Source organism: Saccostrea echinata, unplaced genomic scaffold (assembly GCF_033153115.1).
Source record: "Saccostrea echinata isolate AGI-Se365-2 ecotype Australia unplaced genomic scaffold, CSIRO_AGI_Sech_v1 ptg000034l, whole genome shotgun sequence".
In the NCBI taxonomy this organism is placed as follows: domain Eukaryota; kingdom Metazoa; phylum Mollusca; class Bivalvia; order Ostreida; family Ostreidae; genus Saccostrea; species Saccostrea echinata.
This window is the reverse complement of record NW_026889783.1, coordinates 940,187-966,311: the sequence shown is the minus strand read 5'-3', so window position 1 is coordinate 966,311 and position 26,125 is coordinate 940,187. Positions and strand designations below refer to the sequence as shown.

Sequence of the window (26,125 nt, the reverse complement as noted above, 5' to 3'; positions counted from 1 at the left end):
ATAGAATTCAAATGCCATCAAAATAAACCAGAAATCCTATTTGATATTGCATGATATGATCATGACATTTACAAGAAGGAAAGTTGAGGGGGAATAAATTAAATACCATTTGAATAATATAATCCACCATGGCTTTTTCCTGGCGATCTCGAAGATTTCTATCATACATCAGCCGCAGGATCTGAAAAAACATTAATCACAGTAATGTCTATGTATGTACATATAGACACATTTTACTACATCATATGTCATTTTCACACCTAATTGTTGAACGGTCCTTACTAGTTTAAAGACAGCTACAGCAATTTGATTAAGGTCATCCTTCATCACTCCTTGTGTAAGTGAAGACCTTATTGGTGTCATGGTGAAGCCCCAGTTCGGATCCTATAAATACATATTACAATTTCAAATGTTTTATTTCATATAAAGAGTTAAACAGTCTTACTGTTAACCAAAATCATCATATTCCTAATTCTGTTGAATTTCTTGTAATTCACACTAGATACTAGCGAAAAAATGAGTTATGCAATATGTTTTTCAACATAGAAACAACACATACCTTGAAAAAGACACTAGTAAATTTACTGAATGGGAAAGCATTGATGTCCTCTGGCAGTTTGTAGTGCTGGTCCATTAGCTGGACGTCCTTACTGACTGTAATGATGTGCCTATCATTGTTTATAGACTGCCAATCTGTCCAAACATAAATACAGAGGTGTTATTTATCAATAAACTGCACACTAATGGACATATCATGTGTTACTGCACTACTTACCATCCAGCTTATTGTAGACAAATGCCAGCTCTCCAGGAATGTCCAGGTTTGTGATGGAAGCAATCTCCCGCTCCTGCCGAGCCTTAAATATAAACCACTAAAATTAGATTTTATTCCAATACTGAAAGTTTTAAAATAGTGTATAAATTTAAATGATCATGCTTTAAATCTGAAGTTCTAGAAAAATGAATTGGAAATATCCTCCATAAAGTGAGCACAAACTCTCCAAAACAAGACACACACCATCAATGTATTTGAAAGAGACTGAATGAGAAACAAGCTCAAATACAAAGGTTGAAGACAAATGTCTAAAGGTCAAACAAAATACCTGTATCTTATAATTCACCCCCCAAAAAAGACAAGTTACTGATGGGAAATGTAATGCTTAGACAAAGTGGTCGGCATACTTTAAGGTAGGATATCATATCTGTTTACAGGCCAGATACGGAGATCTATGGATCAGATTACCACAAAATAGTTGTCTTATAAAGAATGACAGAAAAAATATATATCATTAGTCTGGATGCAGTGAGCAAAGGGTTCCCTCAAGTTACACCATGAATGCTTTTCAATTTTCTGCATAATGAAGTTCAGGAAACTTATACTGTTGCTTAAAAAATCTAATTGTGCATGTACAAGTACTGACTGTAAGAAGATTATAAATGGGACTCTTAAAGGTTTTTTTTTGCTTATTGTGGTAAGCTGTTTAACATTTTACCACCATCAAGAACCGCAAGCTTGTGGAAAACTTTGGTTAACTGGTCACCATGTGCTACATAAGAAATATAACACTCTTTTTATTGCTGATTTCTTACCTATATTAATAATTGTCCACTTATTTCTGGGCCAAAAAGAATACTCGTGCAAAAACATGGACTATTAATCACACATATGAGGTTTGATATATCACAATAAGAGAGGATCCTTTCTTATCTACTCAATATAGATACATATTAGAGTTGGCAATCGAATACTGATTTGCTAATCGGTTAACTGAAAGAAGTTCTGACCGGTTAATCGTATCAAAATACACATTTTCTTTATATTTTATTTTTCAAGTAAACTCGTTATATACACGAGAAAACTGAAAAGGCATTAATGCTTGATTAGTACGCTTTATATTATATTTTATTTCAATTTCGAACGGCAAGAAAAAATAAGGAAACCATGAAACATCTCTTAAATATCACAGAAATTTATATTGTTACAACACAAGGTCATTGTGCATTGTCACCATAAACAGAAACTGAGTCTGAAATAATTTACAATATTTGTTTGAAAATATAATTTGATAGACGAAGGATAGACGGGGTAAGATACACTTTGCAATCATTTAAATCATTTAACAGAACTCAACAAAGATTTGATTAATATCATAATTAGGACAGGCTGGGTAACGACATGGTATTTAAACAGCAATTAACACTTCGCAAAGTGACCAATTATCCCCAACAAATTCAATCTTGAGAGTCTTGATTAATTTTTTTACCTCCAAATCAGCCGAATTAAATGTGGAAACGTTATAACTTATCAATATTCGGGTTTTTTAACAATGAAATCGTATTTTAAGGAAATTTATACCTATTTTAATTTTTAACCGATTACAGATTTTCTAACCGGTTACCATCGTTCCGACCGAGTACCCGGTTAACCGATTACAAATTGCATTCCTAATAAATATACATATGTTTATTTATGTTTAGGTCATTTTCTGATCATACTGAGTCATATTAAATTCTTATACAGATGAGTACACAAATCAAAAACACACATTTTGCACATCATGAAAAAACTATTCACACTTCTTGTGATTTATGGCACAATGCAGTGAAAATATTTGACCATTTGACATTTACATCTGAATTTTTTACCACTATATATTAAAAAGTTATTTTTCAAAATCTGTTTTCTTGAAATAGTTCAACACTTAGATTTTCTGCTTCATGAAATGCAAGTTGTTCACAAAAAATTACATTAGTAAAATGATCTGGAATGTGTGTATATGTATATATATATATATATATATATACACATATATATTACAACATCACTGGGGCAGATACGAGTTTTAAGACAACAAATACCTTACATACAAGTGTGTGGGTTTTTTTTACTCTGATAATATTCTTGCCTTTGGTAAAAACCTGTTACCTATTTCTGTGCTGGTGTAATTGTTTGAAATATTACAGATATCAAAATGAAAGTAAAGTAAAAGAAAGAAAGAACAGCTTTCACAATATCCATAAAATTATATCATAGGATAAAAGAGCAGAGAAAATTCATAATCTGCCATACTGGTCCAATAATGCATTAATATATCAATGTCAGTTTCGCCTTGTCATACTTCTATATGAACTAAGCTGTAATTCTGATCTTCTGCCTCTTAAGGTGGAGGCTTAACAATCGCAGTAATGACAGACCCCAGTAAAACTTGTCCCAGGACCGAAAGAATGAATTACAATTTGTCTGTGAAGGTTTGGATTCCTGACATGACAGATAAGTGATTTGGGTATAAAACAACAGGCTCTGTGAGACACAAAGGTGAGAAGAGAATCCATCATCCTGTAGCTGGTAAATAAAACAGGACCCAACAAAGTGTTCAGTCCTGTTTACCAACATCTAAACTTTACACAGTTTCTAAAATTCTAGTATTATCATTACATTCAACAATCACCAACTTTATTTGTGCACAAGGGGCTTTAAAATGACTATTTCCTTTATAGCAATCTAAGAAGTAGAAGCGAGACCCCTAATTCTTGTTCTGCTATAAGGCCAAAAAAAATAATAGTCTTGTTTCCTGCTACCCGACCGACCCTATTTTTTTGCACCCGACCCTAAAGTTTTTTTTTAAGTTTTGAAAAAAAAACCCGGGAATTTCAGGTTCTAAAACTGAAAAAGTATATATTCAAGTGGTATTTCATGAAATTCTCTGTTTTAAATATGGACTTTCATAAAATAGCACTTGAGTTGTGCATCAAAAGAGATGAAATTTAATTTTAAAAGATAATATTGATGTATGACATGTTTAATTTGGTTTTGTACACTGTATTAGGTCATATCCAAAAAAATGCCGTTGGAAAAAATAAAATAAAATAAAAAAATAAAATAATTTTCCTACCTACCTACCCTATTTTTTTCAGGCAGGTAGCAGGAAACAAGACTATTATTTTTTTTGGCCTAAGAATTACTTATTCAGCTCTGTAGAATAAGTAAAATTTAATTCACCTTCCAACATAAAACATTAAACGGGTTCCACTCCTCCTTTAGTTGATTCTAGGCACAGGATCACAAAAAACTGATTTTACTGTGTTAAGGTAATGCAATGAGTATTTTATATTTACACAATTCATGTATGAATTGAGCAAATAAGGCAAAATGTTCTCAAAGATTTCTACTGAGTGCAACAGCTTGATCCTGTACAATTTTAAATAGTTTGTGATTTCGACATATCAGCCTTTTGAGCCCTTACATTTCTCTCTCAATCAATATACAAAGCTACTGAGCCAGCTTATGCTTACTTTTTTGGCAATACATATTACTGAGAGCTTATATGCTTACCTATCTGTCAATACACCTAACTACTGAGCCAGCATTATGCTTATCTATCCGTCAATACACCTAACTGCTAAGCCATCTTTATGCTTATCCGTCAATGTACCTAACTGCTGAACTAGTTTTATGCTTACTTTTCTGTCAATATGCCAAAGTACTGAGCAAGCTTTGTAGGTACTGAGCCAGCTCCTGTCAATACTCTAACTACTGAGCCAGCTCCTGTCCATACACTTAACTACTGAGCCAGCTTTATAGGTACTGAGCCAGCTCCTGTCCATACACTTAACTACTGAGCCAGCTTTATAGGTACTGAGCCGGCTCTATAGGTACTAAGCCAGCTCCTGTCAATACACCTAACTACTGAGCCAGCTTTATAGGTACTGAGCCAGCTCCTGTCCATACACTTAACTACTGAGCCAGCTTTATAGGTACTGAGTCAGCTTTATAGGTACTGAGCCAGCTCCTGTCCATACACTTAACTACTGAGCCGGCTTGTGTCCATACACCTAACTACTGAACCAGTTTTATGCTTACCTTTCGTTCCCTCTCCATCTTTGCTTCCTCTTCCTGTTTCTGTCTCAGCAGACGTTCCTGCTCCAGCTTCCTCTTTAACTCTTCTCTTGTCTGTGAAAAATAGAAATACACTTCACTACAAAAAGATTCATCTTCTGAGTTCTCTGTGTACTCAGACTCAGGGGAATCTGAGTACTCGTCTGAGCATGCCCAGTACATGCTGCTCTCTGGTAATTCCTTGGTGGTATAGATTGTAGAGTACATGTTGTCCTACTGAATCCAATGTTTGATGGACAACTGTTTGTCACGGCTGATTAGTCTGATGTGCACTGATCACTCAATCTCGACATGTAACATTGAATTCACAGACTGATTTATGTATATGTTACGACACAACAACAGATCAGCCATAAATGGATAATAAGAATCCTTCATCAAAATAATGAACTAATTATTTTATCCCTGAATGCCTCATCTCCCTCTGGAGAAGCTTTCAGAAGCAAACTTTCTAATTATTTGTGTCAAGTGACACATGAAATGAACGATTACTCATAACTTTCACTTTTTAACACTAAATCTGTATTCTAATTTAATGTAGATAAATGAAGAACATGTGCTGATGTTATCAATGTCTTACCCAGTACAGCATTCTCCCTTAAGAGGATCCAGAATGTCATACAGGTGCATTGTCATTTTCCAAGTATCAAAGTGAAGTAAATGATGTTAGTTTTTAAGAACAATGGCTAAATGACCACAATACTTAGGGTGTGTCCCCCCAAGCCAGTGCATGATTAAGTGAGCCTTGGCACTTATCTCTCACCTGGCTACATGTACAGCAGCCCCAGGGAGCAGAGCTCTGGGTGGACCCAGCTTACCTGATGGAAAATCTGTATAATTACAAAAAATGTCAGTCAGGTGTGAAAACTTGTGTCCCTTACCTTTAGATATCTCTTGCGCTGTTGGAACATTCGAAACTGGGCCTGGGCTTTAATGATTCCATTTCTGACCACAAGAAACTTCTTTCTGTTAAATATATTAAAACATCACATGAATAAATCATACTGATCAGAACTGCGGGGATTAGGTTGCTGTCTCTAACTTTCATCTACTTCTAAAAGGAAGAAAAGTTTGAAAAATAAGATGCATTTAGCCAAAAGATTTATTAACATATAAAATGTATTGTTAATTTGTTCTTGCCAGTAATGCATAGCCAACCTAGATTTCTCTTGGGCGTCTCCACTTTTAGTTCTTATTTGGTTTATCTCACAATAATTTTAAACTTGCAGACTGACTACATCATGATATGCCAGAATTTGTATTAGCAATGAATGTTCCATTCAATTTACTTCAAGATAAAAATTGCTCAAATTTCAATTTTTAATGGACCAAATTAATCTGAGCCAAAATCTTGGAATTGTTCCTGATTTTTATTCATCAACAGAAATACTTCCAAGGTATAATTTGTAGGTGTTTCCTTACTAATTGATGTCAATTAGGTGACAAAATGATTGTCTTCACCTGTCTCAGGTAATGGTCATGCTCTGTTGATCATTCAACAAATTCATTGAAGATAACAGATTCACACACGTAATTGATTACAAATGATCACATTCCATAAAATGTTTGTAAACTTTATTTAAGGTACAGGCTACCAGAACATATCACAACAAATGATTTTTTTATTCTTAATGCAACTTACCACTTGTAAAAAAATTGTTCCAATGAAAACATCTAATATATCTTATAAAAATGTCACAAACTTTGGAATGGTGCGACTTAAAAAGCCAGAATTAGTTTTATACTAAGTATCACACTTTTTTTTGTTGATATGAGATGCAGAATTGACAGGTAGTCTGTAAACAAGTGTAACAGGTTGTCTAATAATTGATTGTAACAGCAGATTTTTGTTTGTGTCAAAGCTTCTTAATTGTATTGGACTGACTTTATGTCATATAGATCTTTATTTCAATTTAAGTTACTATGACACCCTGGATAGCTCAATAAATTATCTTTCATTCTCAGATAAAAATTTTGGTGCCATATTTCTTGCATTGATTACTAGATAAAATATCTAGGCAAAGATTTTGAGCTTTAAAGGACTAAGGCAAACTGTTTAGTGAAATGAAATAATCAAACAATAACGGTTATGATGCAGACTGGCACATTTTGGGGATGATCACTCACATCATCAACCACTATATTGTACAATAATTAGATTTGATCCCAAGCATACTAGTAAAAAATATAATGAATTTTTTAATGGTGCACATGCAACTGACATTTACCTGGCTGTGTATCTTCGGATTGCCCTCTGTAAGTTTTGTAGAGAAGTCTTTGCTTTGAGAAATTTCTTACGAGCCAGAAACATCCGGGTGCACTTTTGAATCCGAACAATGGCCTCATCCTGGATCTTCTTGGACTCTGTATCTAGGAGCTGTTCTAGGCTCTCCTTCATAAATACCTGCAGAAGAGATTCGGAATCTGTAAAGCCTGTGTTAAAGTAATTCCCACACAAAGAATACCTCCAGATATCCAGAAAGTTTGCTCTTTGAGCAGTATAGTAGGAGTTTCCTATTCCTAAAGATGCATCATTATATTCACTGTCTATGGACATGCTATCTACCCATGATTTCTCCGACACTGTGTCACAAGTTTCTTTAATATATTCATCATCCTCATCACTATTTTCCCAGTTGCCAAGATAAAAAGAGGCCGACATGTTCTCATAACTCAAATCCTCACTGTCCAAGTTGTCAAGGTAACAACAGGGTGAAATGTTTTCATTTCTGTTATTCTCATGGTACCAGTTGCCAGAATAGTCAGAATGTGACAAATTTGAATTTAACTGGTGTTCTGACATTTTAACAACACTGTCCTTGCTATGAATTTCAAAGCCAAAGAAAAAATTTTAATCTTCCCATATTAATGAGCAAATTTTTTTTGTAAATTTTACTTTCTAATGTATGTAATATATGCATATTCTCTCTGCCAGAGAAAGTATGCTGTACACATCAATCAGAGCAAAATTATCTAGTAGAAGTCATGAAAGTAGACATTAACATAAATCATAAACACAAGTCACCTGATTTAGCAATCACTACTGAAAGAAACTTAGGTGTCAAAAATAATTTAATATGTAAATTACTCAATATTGACAACACAGAGAAGTGTGGAAGTGGTAAAGAAATGACAAGAGAATCAGGAGAAGATGAATTATCCTGGATCCAAATATCTAACTACAAACCAACTGCGGCAACTTATGTTTACAATACTCTGAAATTCCCACAACACTAATTTTCTCAATCAACCTTCTATGACAGAAAAAAGATTAAGAAAAGGATTCCATTGGACAAATTCTGCATTCTGAATCCATTTAACATCTCACAAATTAAAATACCAAATGCTTAGGTTTTTGGTGATATTTCTTAGTTGTTACCAGTACAAGAAGCAAAAGGTTCAAAGTAAATGGGAAATTCCGCACACAGAAAAATAAGTCAAAGCATTCTATAATAAAATTACATAAACTTCCAAACACTATCATACTTAAAAGTAAATGACTGCATGAACAGAACGCAGGCTTCACATCTATAACTATGCTGTAAATAGTAACCATGTAGATACAGTTGAAACTTAGCCCACATTCAGTATTTTATCTACCTTCATGAATCATTACATTGACAAAGACCTCTATACAACTTCAGTGTAATAATGCAATATGAAAGATAAACTGGGGGAAATAACTCCGTATTAACCTTATTAGCATCTTTCCTATAGATACCCAGAGCCATGGGGAGATAACTCTCTACTAACTTTTTTAACATCTGTAAAGGTACTTATACACAGAGCCATGGGGAGATAACTCTATGCTTATTTTTGCAGCACCTGTACAGATACTTATATTCAGGGCCATGGGGAGATAACTCTATACTTACCTATGTAGAAACTGTACAGATACATATTCAGAGCCATGCGGAAATAATTCTTACCTTTGTAGCACCTGTACAGATACTTCAATCTGATTAAAATCAGATCCTTTGATCCGCTCACATAGATCGCTACAAGGATCTGAAGAAACCCCATTCAGGGTCATTTCCTGGTGACCTTTCAATTATCTAATCAAATGTTCACTGGCAAGAATTTAGAAGTATCTCGGAATTAACTTACAGAAGTAAAAGTCCCGGTGATATACGAATGGAAAATTGTGACCTGGTTTCCCTAGCCTGTCAACAGAATGACCATGGTCTTTCCTGTGCAGATATCTTTAGTATTTGCTTTTATCTTGTTTTCTTAGCTCTTTGATTTGTATGAAACGTTTTAAAACATAAGATCTTCTCAACATCTACATTCATTTTCCTGGATGTCAATGAATTACGAGCTCTCTGATTGGTCAAAATTTTAATGAATATTTTTATTAGAAAGGTCATCAGGAGATGACCCTGAATGGGGTTTCTTCAGATCCTTGTGTAGCGATCTATGTGAGTGGATCAAAGGGGTTGATTTTAATCAGATTGACGGATACTTATACAAAGAGCCATGGGGAGCTAACTCTATACTAACCTTTGTAGCACCTATCCTGTACAGATACTTATACACAGAGCCCTGGGTGTTTAGGATCATTTGGCACACTTTATTTGGCAGTAGTTTGGAGTTTATGTCTTGTCCATGTAACAGGCAATGGTATCTGTGTCAAAACAAAAAAAAATTAAAACCAACAGATTTCAAAACTTCCTTCAACAATAAATTAGCATAATTAAAAAATTCCATCACATTATATTAATTTTCATTTACTAAATGTTTCCAACTTAAGTCTAATAAACACAGTAAAAAATTTTCAATTCAAATAAATCCAACTCCAAATAAATGATTTTTACTGGTACACATTATAAATAGAAAAAACAAAACATACCTTGAAATGAAGACAGGGAACTTGATGCGAACAGGGAATCCCATTTTGCGTATACGAATTGTTTCCAACATTCCAGTGTACCTCAGCTGATCAAGTACAACTTGAGTTTCGAACACCATGGGGGCCTTGTGATTGTTTGGTTTTATGCAACGGATGAAAAATGGATTACACCTAAGAAGAAACATAAAAGAAGGATAGCTTTGATAACATTATAAAACACATACAAGTAACTTACAATAACTTTCAAAGACTAAGATAACAGGTTTATCAATTTTACACATTTTAGCAGAGAGAGAGAGAAAAAAAGAAAATATAAGCCAAGATTTCTGAGGTACATTATAAACACTAGTACTTATATTAGATTTTCTCTTACTTGGACATGTTGTCAATGAGAGACAGGAGTGACTCGGTAAAGCCAGCAGAGACTGTGGGGGTGCGGGGTTTCAGGGTGACATAACGACCTGTAGATTTGCTGAGGGTTTTTGTGATTAGGCGATCTCGCATGTCTTTGAACATCTGAGCAATGATCTACAAAGGAAGAAGTTAAAACCCAACTCAAAAGGTTCATTTTCAAGATGTTGAATAAAGCTACTGAATCATTCCATACAAAACATTTTTTTAAATAACACAATATAGAGTAAAACTGAATCTGACTGTTCTTTAATGAGCCTATTTGGTACATATGTACTTACCCTGTTTTTACTTTCACACAATAGTTCTACAACATCACTTCTTAATGTATCCTTGTTCTTCTCCAGGAAATGGTTCACCTGTGACAGATATTGTACAAATTTATCCCTTCAACTTTTTATTTTAGGTTTGACTGATTTTTAAAAACTTATTTATAACAATGACTCATGGATTAATGCTGTCTTTTTTAATACTCACATTATACTTGATTCTGCCAGCATAATGCTGTACATAGAACACTGGATCAGACATCCGCGGCTTCTCATACAGCTTATTGCTGTCATGGTGGAAATGACACTTTTCCAGGAAAGAATTATCAGTGGCCTGAAAATGAATTGAAATCAACTATACACATAGTATAATCTACAGTATGCTCTCAGCTACTTAGCAAACTAAGAGTTATCTCCCTTAAAATGCTTTGTAATTCGTTAAATTATTTGGATTTTTTAAAAAATTCATTATATCCCAATTATTAATAATTATTAATAATTAACAATTATTAATTATTAAGTAGAAATTAAAAATATAAACTTCTTCCTCCCTAATTCCCTTCTTTCAAAATCTCATCTGAAGAAATGTACAAAAATAGTCAGTTTTGTTTTCACCTGTGGGAAGCTGCATTCATCGTCCAGGATACATAGAATTCCAGTTGGTTTACTGGCTAGGAGGTCAATCACTGGCTGGTTGTCACGGAATTCAATTGTTGACCAATCAATACCCTCCCGAGAATATTCCTTCTGCTCCAGACGGAAAATGTGTTGGTTAAAGAAGAACTGCATAGTCTCGTTGGCATAATTAATACACAGCTGTTCAAATGTGTTGGTATGGAAATCCTGTGGATTAAAAATAATATTACCATCAATACTTCTTGTATAAGGAAAACCTCTTGAAGATTTAATTTCTGATAAACGTCTATACAATAAAAGTATGATGCTTCCAATAAATTTTACCTTGAAATAAAATTTACACAAAATTTTAACAAAATAACCATACCTCAAATCCAAAGATATCCAGGACAGCTAGTGAAGTGTTCTTGTCCCGTTCTGCTCTACAGATGATGTTGTTAATTCTCTCCACGAGCCAAGTGAAAAGTCTACTGTACAAAGCCTTTGCTATAGCATCCCTGTCACAAAAAAAATAAGCTTTTTATACCTAATAGTTTAAATTATGCTCAAAGTCTGTTTTCGTTAAATTTGTGTAGTCTTTTCATAAAACCTTAAAAAAGTCCCCTGTCTACCTTGCATCCAGAGCTTGATCAATATTGTAGGGTGTTAGCACACGATCCCCTCTTGTTTCCTACAAGAAAATACAAATCAGCATTTCTTTGTAATATCACGCATTGCACTTCATTTTAGTTTTAAATGTTACAAGACAGAGGGCCTGCAGTACTTTATTATGTATTTCTTACTGTGACTTTGGTGGTGAGTGCCTGTTTTAACCAGTCTTCTGACAGTTGTAGGAGATGTGATATCCACTTAATCTCAGCATCACTACCCAGTAACACTGTGTCATGGTTAGCATCGTCCTGCAAGGAGAACTTCTGTCACCTATCTCTTCTTTACATGTACAGTGTAATTGTTTATAAAACTGGGTAAACATTCAAGTAAGCTTCTTTTCATAATAAATATTCTATGCAACTGTTTGTCCAACAGTTAATCTTTATTTTTTAAAAGCAAGTTGAGTATAATTTATACATTTGATCAAACCCTTCAAGAGACCTTGACATCAAAGATTATCACCTAGTAGGTTATGTAAATTTTATATTCAAACTTCTCTCTGAAGGAAGAAGATCCAGATTCATACATATTAAGGTCTCGTAAAATTGAGTTTTGATATGGCTGGATTATCAAGACACTCAGTCAAGCAATACTTACACAAATTGACAATGAAATATGTTTAATTTATTGCAGCATTTCTAAATCCTTTAATTTCCTGAGACTTATTAAAAAGCGAAAATGAGGTTATTTTATGCTCTATAAATAAAAAACCCAATACAGAATTTTTTTTACCATCAAGAGTAAGCTTTTTCTAAATTACACTGTTACAAATACAAATCAAACATTCAAACCTAGTGCTTTAGTAAGAATTGGATTTTAAATGCAATTAGAACCAGTGATATCATTCTACATCTAAACAATTACACACGGCCAAAGCCAGTTCTTAATCAAAATCTGATCACTTACATGAATTTTCTTGAAGTAGATATTTCCAATGTGAAGAACAGAAGCGAGTATTTTAAATATGGTGTCCTGTTCACTTTTCTCAAAGCTGAGTACATCCAATGCGGCAGTCAACGCTCGGAAGTTTTCGTAGTCATCTCGACCCGATATTTTACAGTTTCCTCCCTAAAAGACAATGCATTGTTCTTTAATTTGTACATGGTCCAACAAGACTTCATCAATAAAAGACTGAAAATCAGGTAAATAGCAAATATGTTCTTCATAACATTCTATTTGTTTCAAGATAATTAAGGAAAAAATACTTATCTTAAAATTTTTCAAAATTAAGAGGGATGTAAAAGAGTTTTCGTAACTTGCTTTTTTTCTCTGAGAATTCTTTTTTTCTTAAATTAAATGTTGGCTTATAATACTTAAAATAAAATTCCTGAGTATGGAAAAGTTAGCACATCAACATTAAATACCTGATTAAGATAAAAATATTTTTCCGCATTTTGTAGACCATATTTGCCCCTCTGTTCTTTAGACATTCCTTCAAGCATCTCATAGAATACATGGTAATTTCTTTCATCTTGCGCCTGGAAAAAAGGCAGATTAAAAAAATTATACACATTTCCAAATTTCTGGGTTTATTCTTAAATATGAAAATGATGTGAACTCCAGAGAACAATTAATGTAGTTTGAAGGCCTTGTTTTATCCCCTTTTGGATGGTTCTCATATAAAGGTAATAGTACAAATTTAACATTTGTGCTTACATGTATCCATGTTTAGGAATCATTAATTCTATGATAACATGCACACAGACCACAATAAAAATCCAGAATCTGATCAGTTTTAGAATTTCCTGAATCCTGAGGATTTTCCAGTAATTCTAGCCTAAGGGTATTTTATGCTGCAGACAATAGAAAGTGCACATCAAGCAATGTCTGAGTTTACTTTTTTCCAGTAGTAGTTGTTACAACCTGAGTCTGAATCACAAACATCAGCACACTTAACTCTGTGGTTTTCAAAATAAAAACCATCGAAATAAAATAATGAAAGATTTGTTCTATTTTGTAACCTTCTCGACTCTGTGTATGCTGAATATAAAAAAAAATTACTAGTTTTGATATCAATGTATTTTTCTTTTTGCTGTTTAATTTGAGGTATCAAATTTTCATTGCATTCAAATTTTATGGCAAATGAGGAACCAAATTTGACCTTTACCATATCTTGTTCTTTAAAAGATTTTGATAAAATGGAATAATGGTTTTATGCCAATGTTTTATTACAAAATGCAGGTCTGTCCAAACCTCATTTTTTTCATATACTGCATGGTTATATAAAAAAAAGACAGAATCACTAAAATATGTTGCTAGTTGTCATTTCTGATGTACAATGTGTACATCTGCACATTTTGATTGATGTTCAAAATTTCTCTGTTAAATTCCAATCCATAATGTCCTATCTGAAACTGCTTTTGTTGCTGCAAATTTTACATTTCTGTTCTAAAATATTCAGATTTATTTTTAAATTAATTCAATGGACATGTTTAAAACAACAGTTAAGTTGACAACCTCATCATAAAAGTTAAGAGCATAAATAATTATTTGAGATGAAATTATAAACAAAAGTATGACTAATTCATGTGATTTATTGCAACATTATTCAGGTGATCTTTTACAGAACACAAAAAGAAGCACAATTTACCTGGATGTTACAAATATATTAAAAAACTATGTCAGAACAACATACCTCCCTGAGGGCCCACCCATAAAAAGTTGACAGATGTAGTATTTAAGTTTTATGATTTTAAATAAGGATTTATAACTATTAAAATTTTTGTTTATGATTTAATTTTTTGCCTTGTAAACATTCCTTTATTGTTTTATCTTATTCATTCTCTGATCATCTTTAATCTTTTCATCAGCCTCCGGGCAGTTTTCCTATTTAAATTTCTTTACCTCATAAAATCATAGAAGCATGAATGTCAGAGATGTTTAAAATGCATATACACAAGATTCAGAATTACATATGTATTTGGTCAGAATAATTAATCCCCCTTTGTATACATACACTTGAACTTTTGATTATTGTACATTCCACAACAATCAGTCATCTACTTCACAAGAATATTAAATGAATAACAGGATAATGTTGTAACTGAATGAAATGGTCAGACTGTAATGCAAATATGAATAGAGAGATACAGAAGCAAAGATTTCTGTCATTACAAATTTAAGTCCTTTCTATCTTTGCATTACGATTCTGGTACACGTACTTGCACAAAATATGCAATTTTCTGATTAGAGTACTATGATTGTGTTTCATGAAATCTGGATATTTCTATTGACCATAAAAACAATTATGTCTTGATTTTGCTGTTTATTTTTATGTTTGTTTGTTTGTTCTTATTTTTTTTTAATTTGGATTGTTTTATGTTGTTTCAAAAATCATTTCTACAAGTACACTAGGAACAATAACAATTCTAAAGCTTGATCAGTATAGTGTAAGGTACATTGTTTAAATATAAAGATGGAACAACCTTCCTCACTACTTTTAAAAAATGTATTATAAATGTCTCGATAGACCTAAATTGTTTTGATATCATTACATCTACTGTCCATCATCAGACCATTAACAAAATATTTATCACATTTGACTCTATTAAAGAGCACCTGCCAATGGTCAACAAGATAAATGAGGCATTCATAACATTCCTGAACTAGAGAAACGTTTTGTTGGTAAGAATTCCTTATTTGAACTTAATTGAAGGTTGAAGAACAAAATAAATGCCAGACATTGTTTTCTGCTCCTGATAAAATGATTCAGATTACAATTTTCCCAACAACATGCAAGGTTGCATTAAACTTTGCACTGGACAGAGCTTTTATAATTTGCATTACATAGACAAAAATATCCATAAGAAAACATTGTCTTGAAGGAATATGACAATAAAAATACAATTCTCAGATGGTGCAGACCCCAAATACCTGTCCATGTAAGACATGCCTACCTGGAATCCTATCAGACCTTATCTACTATTCAGCATATTTTTCCACACTTTCCTACACGATCAGTGTAGTTAGTTTTAGAGAACCAAGTATTCAGTAACACTCTACCTATTTCTAAGTTTTACCCCAATCAATCATGTTTCTATACACTGCAGTGTACAAACCAATTTGTATGCAATCCAAGATAACATATAAAATGTTCATTTTTCTTTTCACATTTCTGATTTACCTGAGTTCAAGTAAATTACATAATACACATATATCTTGCATTATGACCATCACTTACTTTCCTTTTTTAGCTTTTTTCATATCCGTTTTTCAGTTCATTTGTAATGTTGCAAAATAACAGTTAAGTATACGTGAATTGCAATGTAATATTAAGTTATGTCTATGAATTCATATGGCCTGACAAGGTAACACATGTTTTTTTGTATGTCATCTTTACCTGTGACACCATGCGTGACTTTTCCAGAAGGTATTCCAGCATGCGAGCTCCAACAATCGACCCGCTGTAATAACAAACCATACTCTTTTTAACAAACCATTTCAAAACATTTTTGATAATTTGAATTTTGCTGACGACATGCTGAGCCAATTTCATTTCTTTCACCCTGTTAATATTTCTTATGCCATTATATCTATTGACTTTCATGTAAAAAAAATCTTCAAACACCATAATTATCCTATACTTCATAAAAAGGAAATCTTTACAAAAAATTTCCAATTTCACATTAGATCTAATAGATGACTTCACAACACAACAATCTTGTTTGGTAGATTTTGTATCTTGTGTATATTTTTTTTTCAATTTTGGATGAGCATCAAAGCTTCATAGTGGGTGGGTCAGTTCAAAGGATGAAAGGTGAATGCAAATAAATTTCCTAATCACAAAAACATCTAAGATTCATTCCTTTCTAAAATAAAACATTTGTTGTATTGTAGACAACAGGAAATCTTTCTCATGACATCACATCAAAGTCAGAAAAACAAAATTATTAAAAAGAGTTAGAGATAAGTAACCAGTGGAGGGAACTATGGGACCAAGGTTTTAACAGTTCAAAATGAACATGTTTGGACCTCACAATGTCAATTGTACAATTTATAAGGGCACTTCCTGATCTGAAAATAAATTTCCACTTTTCAGTTCTTATGAAAATGCAAGTGAGTCATGCAACAAAGTACAAATCTTCAAACGTACAATTTAAATTTATTAAGGATGAACTACGACCCCTGCTTGTCTTTCATTCTATCCAGGAGGTAAATGATAAGTGTGCAATATGGATCATGCTATTTCAGTTCTTTTTCTTTTGTTTTTTTAAAAACTCACTCTTTAAAGAAAACTTCTATGTATTTCCCGAATCGACTAGAGTTGTCATTCCGTATTGTTTTTGCGTTACCAAATGACTCAAGTAGTGGGTTAGCCTCTAGGATTTGCTCTGTGATAAGATTGTTACCCGACTTGTTGACGGCAGCTAGATACTGCATGATTAACTTGGTAGCTTCTGTTTTACCAGCCCCGGACTCCCCACTGAAACATAAAAACATCACCATCAACATCCATTGATATCCTAAAACATCAAATAATCTTGAACTTACCAGCATTTTTTTAAGGTGGAGGAATGTGAAAATATTTTAAGATTTCAAACAAGAAATCACCCTGCACTTTGAAATTTCGGAATTGATGTTTTGATGTTCTTTATAGACAGTAATGACAATGCACTAATGACAAGCTAAAAATACACTTAACCAATTTAACTGCAAAAACAATTTTGTGCATGATGCTACTTGTATGATCAGTAATTAATTTCTCAGGCAGAATCACTTAGTTTACAACCAATAAAGTTATTTTTATCAAAATAATGATGTACAATTATTTAAATCACAATGAAATAATAAAATCTATCTCATCAGGGATTCTATTGTGTCATAACCCTGCTGCCCTCCATTGTCAGGTGTTTTAAGACAAAAGCAACTTTTGCATGAATTAGCACAAATATTGTTACTTTGAATTTCAAATTAAGTTCACTGTGTGGTTTAATGGTCACCTTTTTAACTACACCCTTTCTCTGGGTCACCTTTTTAACTACACCCTTTCTCTGGGTCACCTTTTTAACTACACCCTTTCTCTGGGTCACCTTTTTAACTACACCCTTTCTCTGGGTCACTTTTTGGTCCATGTTTAAATTTCTAATTTGTAATGAGATAATGGCTGATGCTAAACAACTTGTTTTACAAGGTGGTTGTCAACATGTTAAAAATTTGCAAAAATCCTGACCTGATAACTAAAACTTGATTTTCCAATTCTTTCATCATCTTTCCATAGGAAGCACTTCCGATGGCAAAAAGATGTCTGCAAAACATTAAAAAAAATTACAAATTCTAGATACAGATATATATATTCGACAGTATATAAAAAATCTTCAAATTGATAAATTCAAAAACTAAAATTTCTCATATTCATCTCAATCTTTGTAACATACGGAGGCAGAGTTCCCAGTGGTTGTCCCTCATACTTCTTGACCATGTCCAGTCCATAGATGTTGAACATTTTGTACGGATTGACCGATACCAGGATACTTCCTGTGAAGGTCTATAACAAAGGGCAAAAACTTTGTATTATAAAGATTCTGACAAAATTTTGTGTATACATGGAAAAATTCTTGCTAAATTATACATAAGAAGAGTATAGTAATTGGAAGAAAAACTTACATAGATGAGTTCCCTCTCATATCTGATCTTTAAGTTTCTCAGAATGACACTCTCATCAAGGACACTACAATGCAAAGAAAAGATTTAAGGTCAGTTAATCCCAACACCCAGAACAATAACAAACTTTCACCTATGTTACTTCAGAGTTTATTTATTTAGATTTACTGTACTCAGTGAGGCAGTGAGGTAATGTAAAATCACTAATTTTTATGGGGTTTTAATTTTTGTTGTTTTCGTGGTATGGGGAGAATTCATGTCCTTGATGAAATGCTTAACTTTCAAACTACAGCAACACGTTTGTCTACCATTGCTTCTTCAACTATGAAACCAAATCCCCTCAATCAAATATTTTTTTCTCAAACCACAAAAATTTGCCCCCATGAATTTTACAGTAATGCATGTACATACAGTTAAACTTTGAGAATACTAGTATAACAAATCTAGTCAAAACCCCGTGGATTTATTATAGTGAGTCTGCAGTCAAATAGTACTTTGTATGAGGTGCTGTTTTGGTATTTACTGCCAAAAAGTGCTATCACCTATTTGAATAGGTGATATCACCTATTCGAAAAAGTGATATCACCTATTCAGCTTCTGAATAGGTGATATCACCTATTCAAATAGGTGATATCACACCAATTGAATAGGTGATATCACCTATTCGAATAGGTGATATCACTTTTTGGCAGTAAATACCAAAACGGCACCTCATAACTTTGTAATCAAGTATCAACTTTGATATCTCTCAGAATTTTGTAGTCTGGCCAACTTCGAGACATCAGAATTTGATGGAATTTGATAGACCTCAACAATTAAGGCTTAAAAGTGTATTCTAAATCCTTTCCAAAATCATTTATCCTATCCTTTCACTAAAATCTCCTTTCTAATATTGTTAATCATAATTTTAAAATTATTAAATGACTTAATATAAAGTGTACTTTTAATGAATAATTTTATACACAGAAAAATCTCAGATCTATACACCTAGTACTATGATAAAGACAAAGTCATTTTTGCCTTCAAAAACAATCTCTAAGATACACTTGAGAGCTTTCCTCTATAACTTAGTCAAGTTTAAAAATAAGAATGAGTATGAATTGAAATATTGACAAGAAAATATTTTAGTTTCTATGTAAACATCAAATTCCTTAACCTTGTAGTTGAATTGAGCCAAAATTAACAAAATATATGAGATTAAATGAATGAAGACAGAAACACCTTTGTATACTAGAGAAATCAATAGCTCAGCTTGTACAATAGTACTAAAGCTCAGACTCGGTCATTTAATTATTCAGAAGCAGTATATATTTTCTTAAGTAAGGGCTCTTCTGAGAATTCAACCTGTGTGCCCTTCATCTGATGAAAAAGAATGGATAAGTTCTTTATTTTCAAACATCATGTAACAAGTTCTAAAAGTTCTAGGAGGGATTAGAGATGAACAATCCAACTTTTATAAGATAGGCCCAATGGTTTTTAAATCTTTGAATGGTTGCCAAATGTGGAAGTGTTTGGAGCAATGACCATGTAATTCTTGAGAAGATCTAGTGTACAGTCCATAGAACTGCAATGACAACCCCCTATCTACCACTGACGGCAGTAAGAAAAGGCAACTCATAAAATGTTTGTCACTGCTGCCCAGTAGCCAAGTCACTTAAGAGCTTTGATTTAGATAGGAGAAATTTCAATCCAAATTAATAATACTGTGTTATCAGCACAGCACAATAATCCATTGTATTGCCTAATCAGAACTTTGACAAGCCGTCCTTAATGTAACTATTAGATCAATGCCCAAAACAGGCCTTCCCCTAGACTGGAATGATACTGTGCAGACTTCCAAAGTAGTAAAAGGCCACACAGAAATTATTATATACATTTTAACAGCATAACAAAATCAGAGAGCAAAAAAATTTCAGATATGGATATTCTTTAAGTGATATAATGAACCCATGTCATGCAATGCTTTGTTAACTTGTAGGAGCGATCAGTCAGGTTTCTCTTTCTTTCATATTTTACACATTTAAACACAATCTGTTCCTTTTCCTCAAGTAGGAAACTAACAGAGGCAAACTACAACCAAAATTTGAAAAAGGATCCTCTTCATTCATAACTGAACAGTTAAGGATGTCACCTATAAGCAGATTTTGACAATAACAATGCTGATACTCATACAGCCAATACAAGGGCCTGGGATGTTTCCTTCTTGTGTATATACATCTTATGAATGAAGATCAGGACTTAGACCCCAGGCAACAAAGCTCTGTCATGCCCCAAAGACTTTCTATTGCATCCTCTATAATACCAACATTTTGAAACTTGGCCTAAATCATTTCAGGTACCTTTCTTTCATTAATTTTCGATGAACAGGTTTTTCCATAAAAGACAACTAATACATGAAAGCAGGATTCAGTTTCCTTTTACGGCTTAACTCATTTAATCTACAAATAAATGGTTTTGAAAACTCAAGCATGACCAATAGATGGATGGTTTAAACAATAATCAAAATCAAAGACAAGCACTTATTCAGCACTCTGGGGAAACAAGTTCACTGGAATAAATTAATTTACAAACAGTTATATTGCTAAAGTAATCCATTATTTCAATTCATTTATTGCCAACCAATGAATTAAGAAACCATATATTTTGAATTAATATGACCTTGTATACTCATTAAATTTTTTAAAAAAACTATCTCAACTGTGAAGACTCTTTTCCACCATGTAATTTACATGCATACTGTCACATTATTAACTGTCTGCAATCTACAACAAGTTTGCAGAATAATTCTACCAGATAGGCATTTAAATTGAAAGGAATGGAATTCCAAAGAAAGTTTGTGCAATTAGAAAAAGGGTTTGTTTAGTGAACTGGAAGACATCTAGGTCTCACAAGCCTGAGAAATTCCTTCTTTTCAACTCTTGGTCTTTGCACTTGTTTCTTAACGTTAAACAACAGATCAAGTTCTTGTCAATATTACAGAAATGCATGTTCAAATAAAACTTATGATGTAAATATGCTCAAGTCATTTATCAATATAAATCATCCAAGTTTTTGGTAAATCGGTCATTTTTTCAGCCTGCACATGTCTAGACAATCATAGAGAAAATTAGCTTTAGGAATAAAAAAGAATTAAAGAAAAAAGATTACAAAGCCCATTTTGATGAATTTTATACATAAACAAGGTGAACTCCTCTTTGTTTCAAAATCTAGGCATCAAGAACAATGCCAGAATGGATTCCTAGCTTTTTTTATACAGATATAAGCTTGGTCCAGTAAAGAGTGATAGAGAACTCCCTACAAAAATGTCAACCTTGCCATTAATATAGAAAGCATAGATCAAGTAAGCAATACAAGATAAAATGTTCAGTATCCCAAGATGCTTCAGATTGCCACCTGACTCAGTTTGGGCTTCAAGTTACTTGAGATTTGGACCTGCTTCAAAAACTCTAACTACCATAGTTACTCATCGCAAAACCAAGGTCAAATGCAGCATCTAAACCAAGACTTTAGTACGCATCTTTTACTGTATCCTTCATGCAAAATTGGTCAGGAAAGGCTTACAGTTATTTTGCAATGGGTCAGCTCTTACAACTTTATTTTCCCAGTTATATATGGAATATTAATAGACCAGATGCAACATCCAAGGAAACCTTGTTAGTATGCATCATTAGATGAATTCTTTGTCCTAGGCAGGGCCTATAGCTGCTCAAGAATAGAACAACTCCAAAAATCTTTGATGCCATAACTGGTTCTGACAACAACACCAGGGTTAGCATAAATTTTTGCCAATTTGAGGTAAGCTGACATTGGCTTAAGCTCTCACACCACTTTTTTGGGGGGGACTGAAGACAGGGCCATAAAAATGGCAAAAATTAGCGACCTTTCAAAATTTTGTAAAAATCATTATACATTAAAATCATTATATATGGTGTTTATTTCTGGTGTTTGTTATCAACCTAATTTCTGTTTTGCAATATATAGATTAATATTGAGATACAAGATTAGTAATTACATATCTTACTAATTTATGTTCTTCAATTTTTGGGGGAAGTGACAACTGGAAAAATTAACACATTCAATTGGTAAAAAAGGCACTTTTTTGGAATTGGGAACAGGGCCTTTGAATGGCCCAAATTACAAAAAATTGAGAGCCCTGAATATGCTCTGTATTAATTTTATACCTAATGGTATGCTACTGATAGATTTTCTTCTTATCTTGATATTTTCTTGTATGTCAAATAATGTATTCTTCAAATTGTTACTGAAAAACATAGGCAGATATTGACCTGCCTGAGTTAGGCTTGTAAAATGCAACATGTTCATGTCCAAATAATGATTTTTCCCTTCATAAATGTGGGATTGTGAGGTCAAGGTCACAGGGAAGGTTAAGGTCATAAAATTATGACACAGTTGAAAAACTCTCAACAATTTGTATATGAAGTTTGATGATGAAAATATCTTGAACAGTTTCTTTGAATCTAAGTTTTAAACACAATAAATATTAAAGTCAAATGTCACAAGGAAGGTCAAGGTAAAAAAAAAATTTGGACACAGTTGATATTAAAGTTCTCACCAATATGTATCAGTGCATGCATTAATATAAAAATGTCTTGAATAGTTTCTTTAGAACTGCACTAAATGCAATTTAAGAAAGTAAGGTCAAGGACATACATTTTGGACACAGTTAAATAGTTCTAACTAATATGTATCAGTTTGTGTTTCTTGAATAGTTTCTTTGAAACTGAGCTAAATGCAAAAAAAATAGTAAGGTCAATGTCATAGGGAAGGTCAGGGTAAAAATTTTTTGATGCAGTTGAATAGCTCTCACCAGTATGTATCAGGATATGAAATTTGATAAAAATATCTGGAATAGTTTCTTGAAACTGAGATACACAAAATTAAGAATAGTTAGGTAAGGTCAAGGTCATTACAGAAGGTCAATGTTAAAAAATTTTGATACAGTTGAAAAGCTCTCACCAATATGTATTAGCATAAGAAGTTTGATAAATACATCTTGAATGGGTTCTTTGAGACTGAGCTAAATGCAGAGTCATAGCTGCCTTGCTAACGACACAACCTACTCAAGAATTGAGAAGAAATCACCCTTATCTATTTATAGACAACTTTTCAATTCAAAACCAACATATTAAATATCATTTGTGGATGAGTATTATATTTTCATAGGTGCAAGTATATCATATAAAAATTATTTTACATGTTCATTACTCTAATTTGAGACAAAATTTAAGTTTAGAAAGTCAGTAAATATAAATTAATAAATAGATATAATTTGTAAAATTAATGAAATAGTTTAGAACTGTCTTTTCCTAAGATACTTTCAAAGTGTAATGTATATATCAGAACTTTCTGAAATTATGTTTATTATTATAAAACATATTAAAAACAAAATTAAGAAAAGATACACACTGAAAAGGAAAAAATTTAGAAAGGCATGAATGTATTGTAGGGGTGAAACGATACACCTCCTTCACGGTTCGATACGTATTGTAAAATTTTGTCTCGGTTCGGTTATTTTCGATACGATACATTTTTCTTAGAAGGAAACGAATTCAACGTTGTTTTATGCTTTCTTTTTCTAAATCTAGTCAGATATTTTACGAATTTTATTTGCAAATTGACTAGAAGAAATTGATTACAATTATTTGACTGTCAAAATTTTTTTTACAAGCTATCAGTCATCAAAAATTTACGTTTTCTATACTTATTTATACTGAATAACGTGTTTACCTTATGCCAAACCCGACTGAATAACGATCCCGACCGAAAAATGAACCGAACCGAAAATTAGAGATTTTGCACCGTGTATCAAACCGAGAAAAAATACCGCGGTGTATCGATACCGCGGTGAACCGTTTCACTCCTAAATTGTATTGGTCTGGAATTTGGTATCACAACATTTGTTGTCCAAAAATCATACCACTGTGCCACAAAATCATTGATATTGCAAGGAGATATTTAAGATGGATTGCTAAATCTTAATGTAATTTGAGAAGGAAAATTGAATATATATTTTCATAATTTTCAATATGAAGTTCACCTTTAACCAAAATTATCCAAATGTAATGAGGAACAGTCAAACCCAAATACAATTATTCAAAAGCTATTTTTCTGGTTAAGGTTGGTCTTTGGCAACAGTTTGTCGTCATTTAGGTACATACCTCAATATTTACTATATACTCCATACAAAACGGATGATTTTCATATTTATCATACAAGGGAACTACATGTATTAACATTTAAATATCAATATTGTGTAATTTGAGTCTAGTCAGTCTACACATGTATAAACTAAGATTGTATACCCAAAGATTGGTTAAAAAAGTATTTATGAAATCACAACTCAAGTAAGTAAAAATGTCTATCAAATGTGTTATGGCTCTTTAAGAAAAGTGAGGTCAAGGAGACTCACCTCAGATTGATCATGTCCTCTATCCCATGATCCGCCTCTGTGTTTTCTGGGCTATCCATGTTGTTCTGTGTCTCTCACTCACTACTCATTGGTACTCTGAAAAACAGCAACACAAGTAAACTCAATGAAGCAACATTGTACCTTACATTTACTTTCTTTTCTTATCGGCACTTGCTTTGAAAAGAGGTCTCATTATTCATTCTTGTATAGGTAAAGTTCTCATAAACATATTTTTGTTGTAATGCAATATGTCCATCCTATCTGTATTCAGAATTCCAATCAACCATAACCCAACTGCATATACAGACTGCAAACATTTTCTTTATCAAACACTCAACATCGATAAAGTGATTTTGATAGACCTAAGAAACTACACTTTACACTTCAATATCTGATTGCATATAAAAGTAAATACAGACAAGAAATCGATCAAATTCACCTTATGTCTGATCACATTCCTTTTAATTCTTTGGACAATGCACCTCTTTCAGAAGGAAGGAATCCATTACAGATATTGCTAGTAATGATTGTCTTCAATGATTTTTAGAAAACCAACCATGTCTGCTTAACAATAATGACATTTTTTTCACATCAATGCAAAGAAGAAAATTTACAAACACAGTTCTTGTTAAAGAACAGAATTGCATAATTGGTTTTGTAGCCTCCGTATTGTTGTGCTGTGTACATTACAAGACAAATACCCGGGTAATTAATGTTCCCAACGGGTTAAATTGCAGTGTCTATACCTGTTCACAATACAATATCTGTTGAATTTAAAGTGTCTTATCAGAATGAAACATCCATGTTTCTCAGCATTTGCAATTTCCATAAATCTTTTGTATTCACTAAGAGTTGTTTAAGACTTCTAAGTGGCAGGGGACGTATTAGACAACTGCATCATGAAAACTTATGGAGAGGAGAGGGGAAAACAGCTTTCATTTCTTGAATTAATACATGCACCTATGAGCTAGGTTCACTTTATATGTAAAATGGCTCTGTATAGATCTCTTAATAAATTGTCATCCAATGTCTAATTTAAAACATTAATATGAAGTAGAGATTTGATGCTTTTGTTACATATAAGAAACTTTCTTCTGAGAGTGCACAAAACTGGAAAACATTTTGTGAAATTGCAAAGTTCTTGAATTTTACATAAAATTGATGTTTGTAATTGGGTACATTCAACAAAAAAATAAAATATGGGCACAACCCTTTGATCCAATGAATATAACATGCTTTATAAACTTAAGTAAAGTTCTATTAATATACTGTGTACAGGGAAATTTTCGTCCCCGTTTTATTTTCGCCCCTTTCACCCTACTCTCAGTTGGGCAAATTTAAAACGGGGCGAATTCTAAGAACACAGTAACATTTCTTAAACA

General features: G+C 32.8%; 1 protein-coding gene across 1 annotated transcript in view; it reads right to left on the bottom strand.

Annotated features, from left to right (window-relative positions):
• LOC133199493 (unconventional myosin-XV-like) overlaps positions 1-24,843 on the bottom strand; it is a 42,590-nt gene extending 17,747 nt beyond the window's left edge. Inside the window, exons 1-24 of the mRNA XM_061335301.1 lie at positions 24,744-24,843; positions 18,317-18,380; positions 18,088-18,197; positions 17,883-17,957; positions 16,935-17,135; positions 16,053-16,116; positions 13,078-13,191; positions 12,620-12,781; positions 11,845-11,961; positions 11,674-11,732; positions 11,430-11,559; positions 11,042-11,269; positions 10,635-10,760; positions 10,439-10,516; positions 10,120-10,274; positions 9,747-9,917; positions 9,398-9,521; positions 7,126-7,301; positions 5,779-5,863; positions 4,862-4,951; positions 776-857; positions 560-693; positions 283-384; positions 107-181 (exon numbers count right to left, since the gene is read on the bottom strand). Of these exons, the coding sequence (XP_061191285.1) occupies positions 107-181; positions 283-384; positions 560-693; positions 776-857; positions 4,862-4,951; positions 5,779-5,863; positions 7,126-7,301; positions 9,398-9,521; positions 9,747-9,917; positions 10,120-10,274; positions 10,439-10,516; positions 10,635-10,760; positions 11,042-11,269; positions 11,430-11,559; positions 11,674-11,732; positions 11,845-11,961; positions 12,620-12,781; positions 13,078-13,191; positions 16,053-16,116; positions 16,935-17,135; positions 17,883-17,957; positions 18,088-18,197; positions 18,317-18,380; positions 24,744-24,802 (2,781 nt within the window). The 5' untranslated portion in view covers positions 24,803-24,843. The remainder of the gene's footprint in view (positions 1-106; positions 182-282; positions 385-559; positions 694-775; positions 858-4,861; positions 4,952-5,778; positions 5,864-7,125; positions 7,302-9,397; positions 9,522-9,746; positions 9,918-10,119; positions 10,275-10,438; positions 10,517-10,634; positions 10,761-11,041; positions 11,270-11,429; positions 11,560-11,673; positions 11,733-11,844; positions 11,962-12,619; positions 12,782-13,077; positions 13,192-16,052; positions 16,117-16,934; positions 17,136-17,882; positions 17,958-18,087; positions 18,198-18,316; positions 18,381-24,743) is intronic.
• Between the last annotated feature and the right edge of the window lie 1,282 nt (positions 24,844-26,125).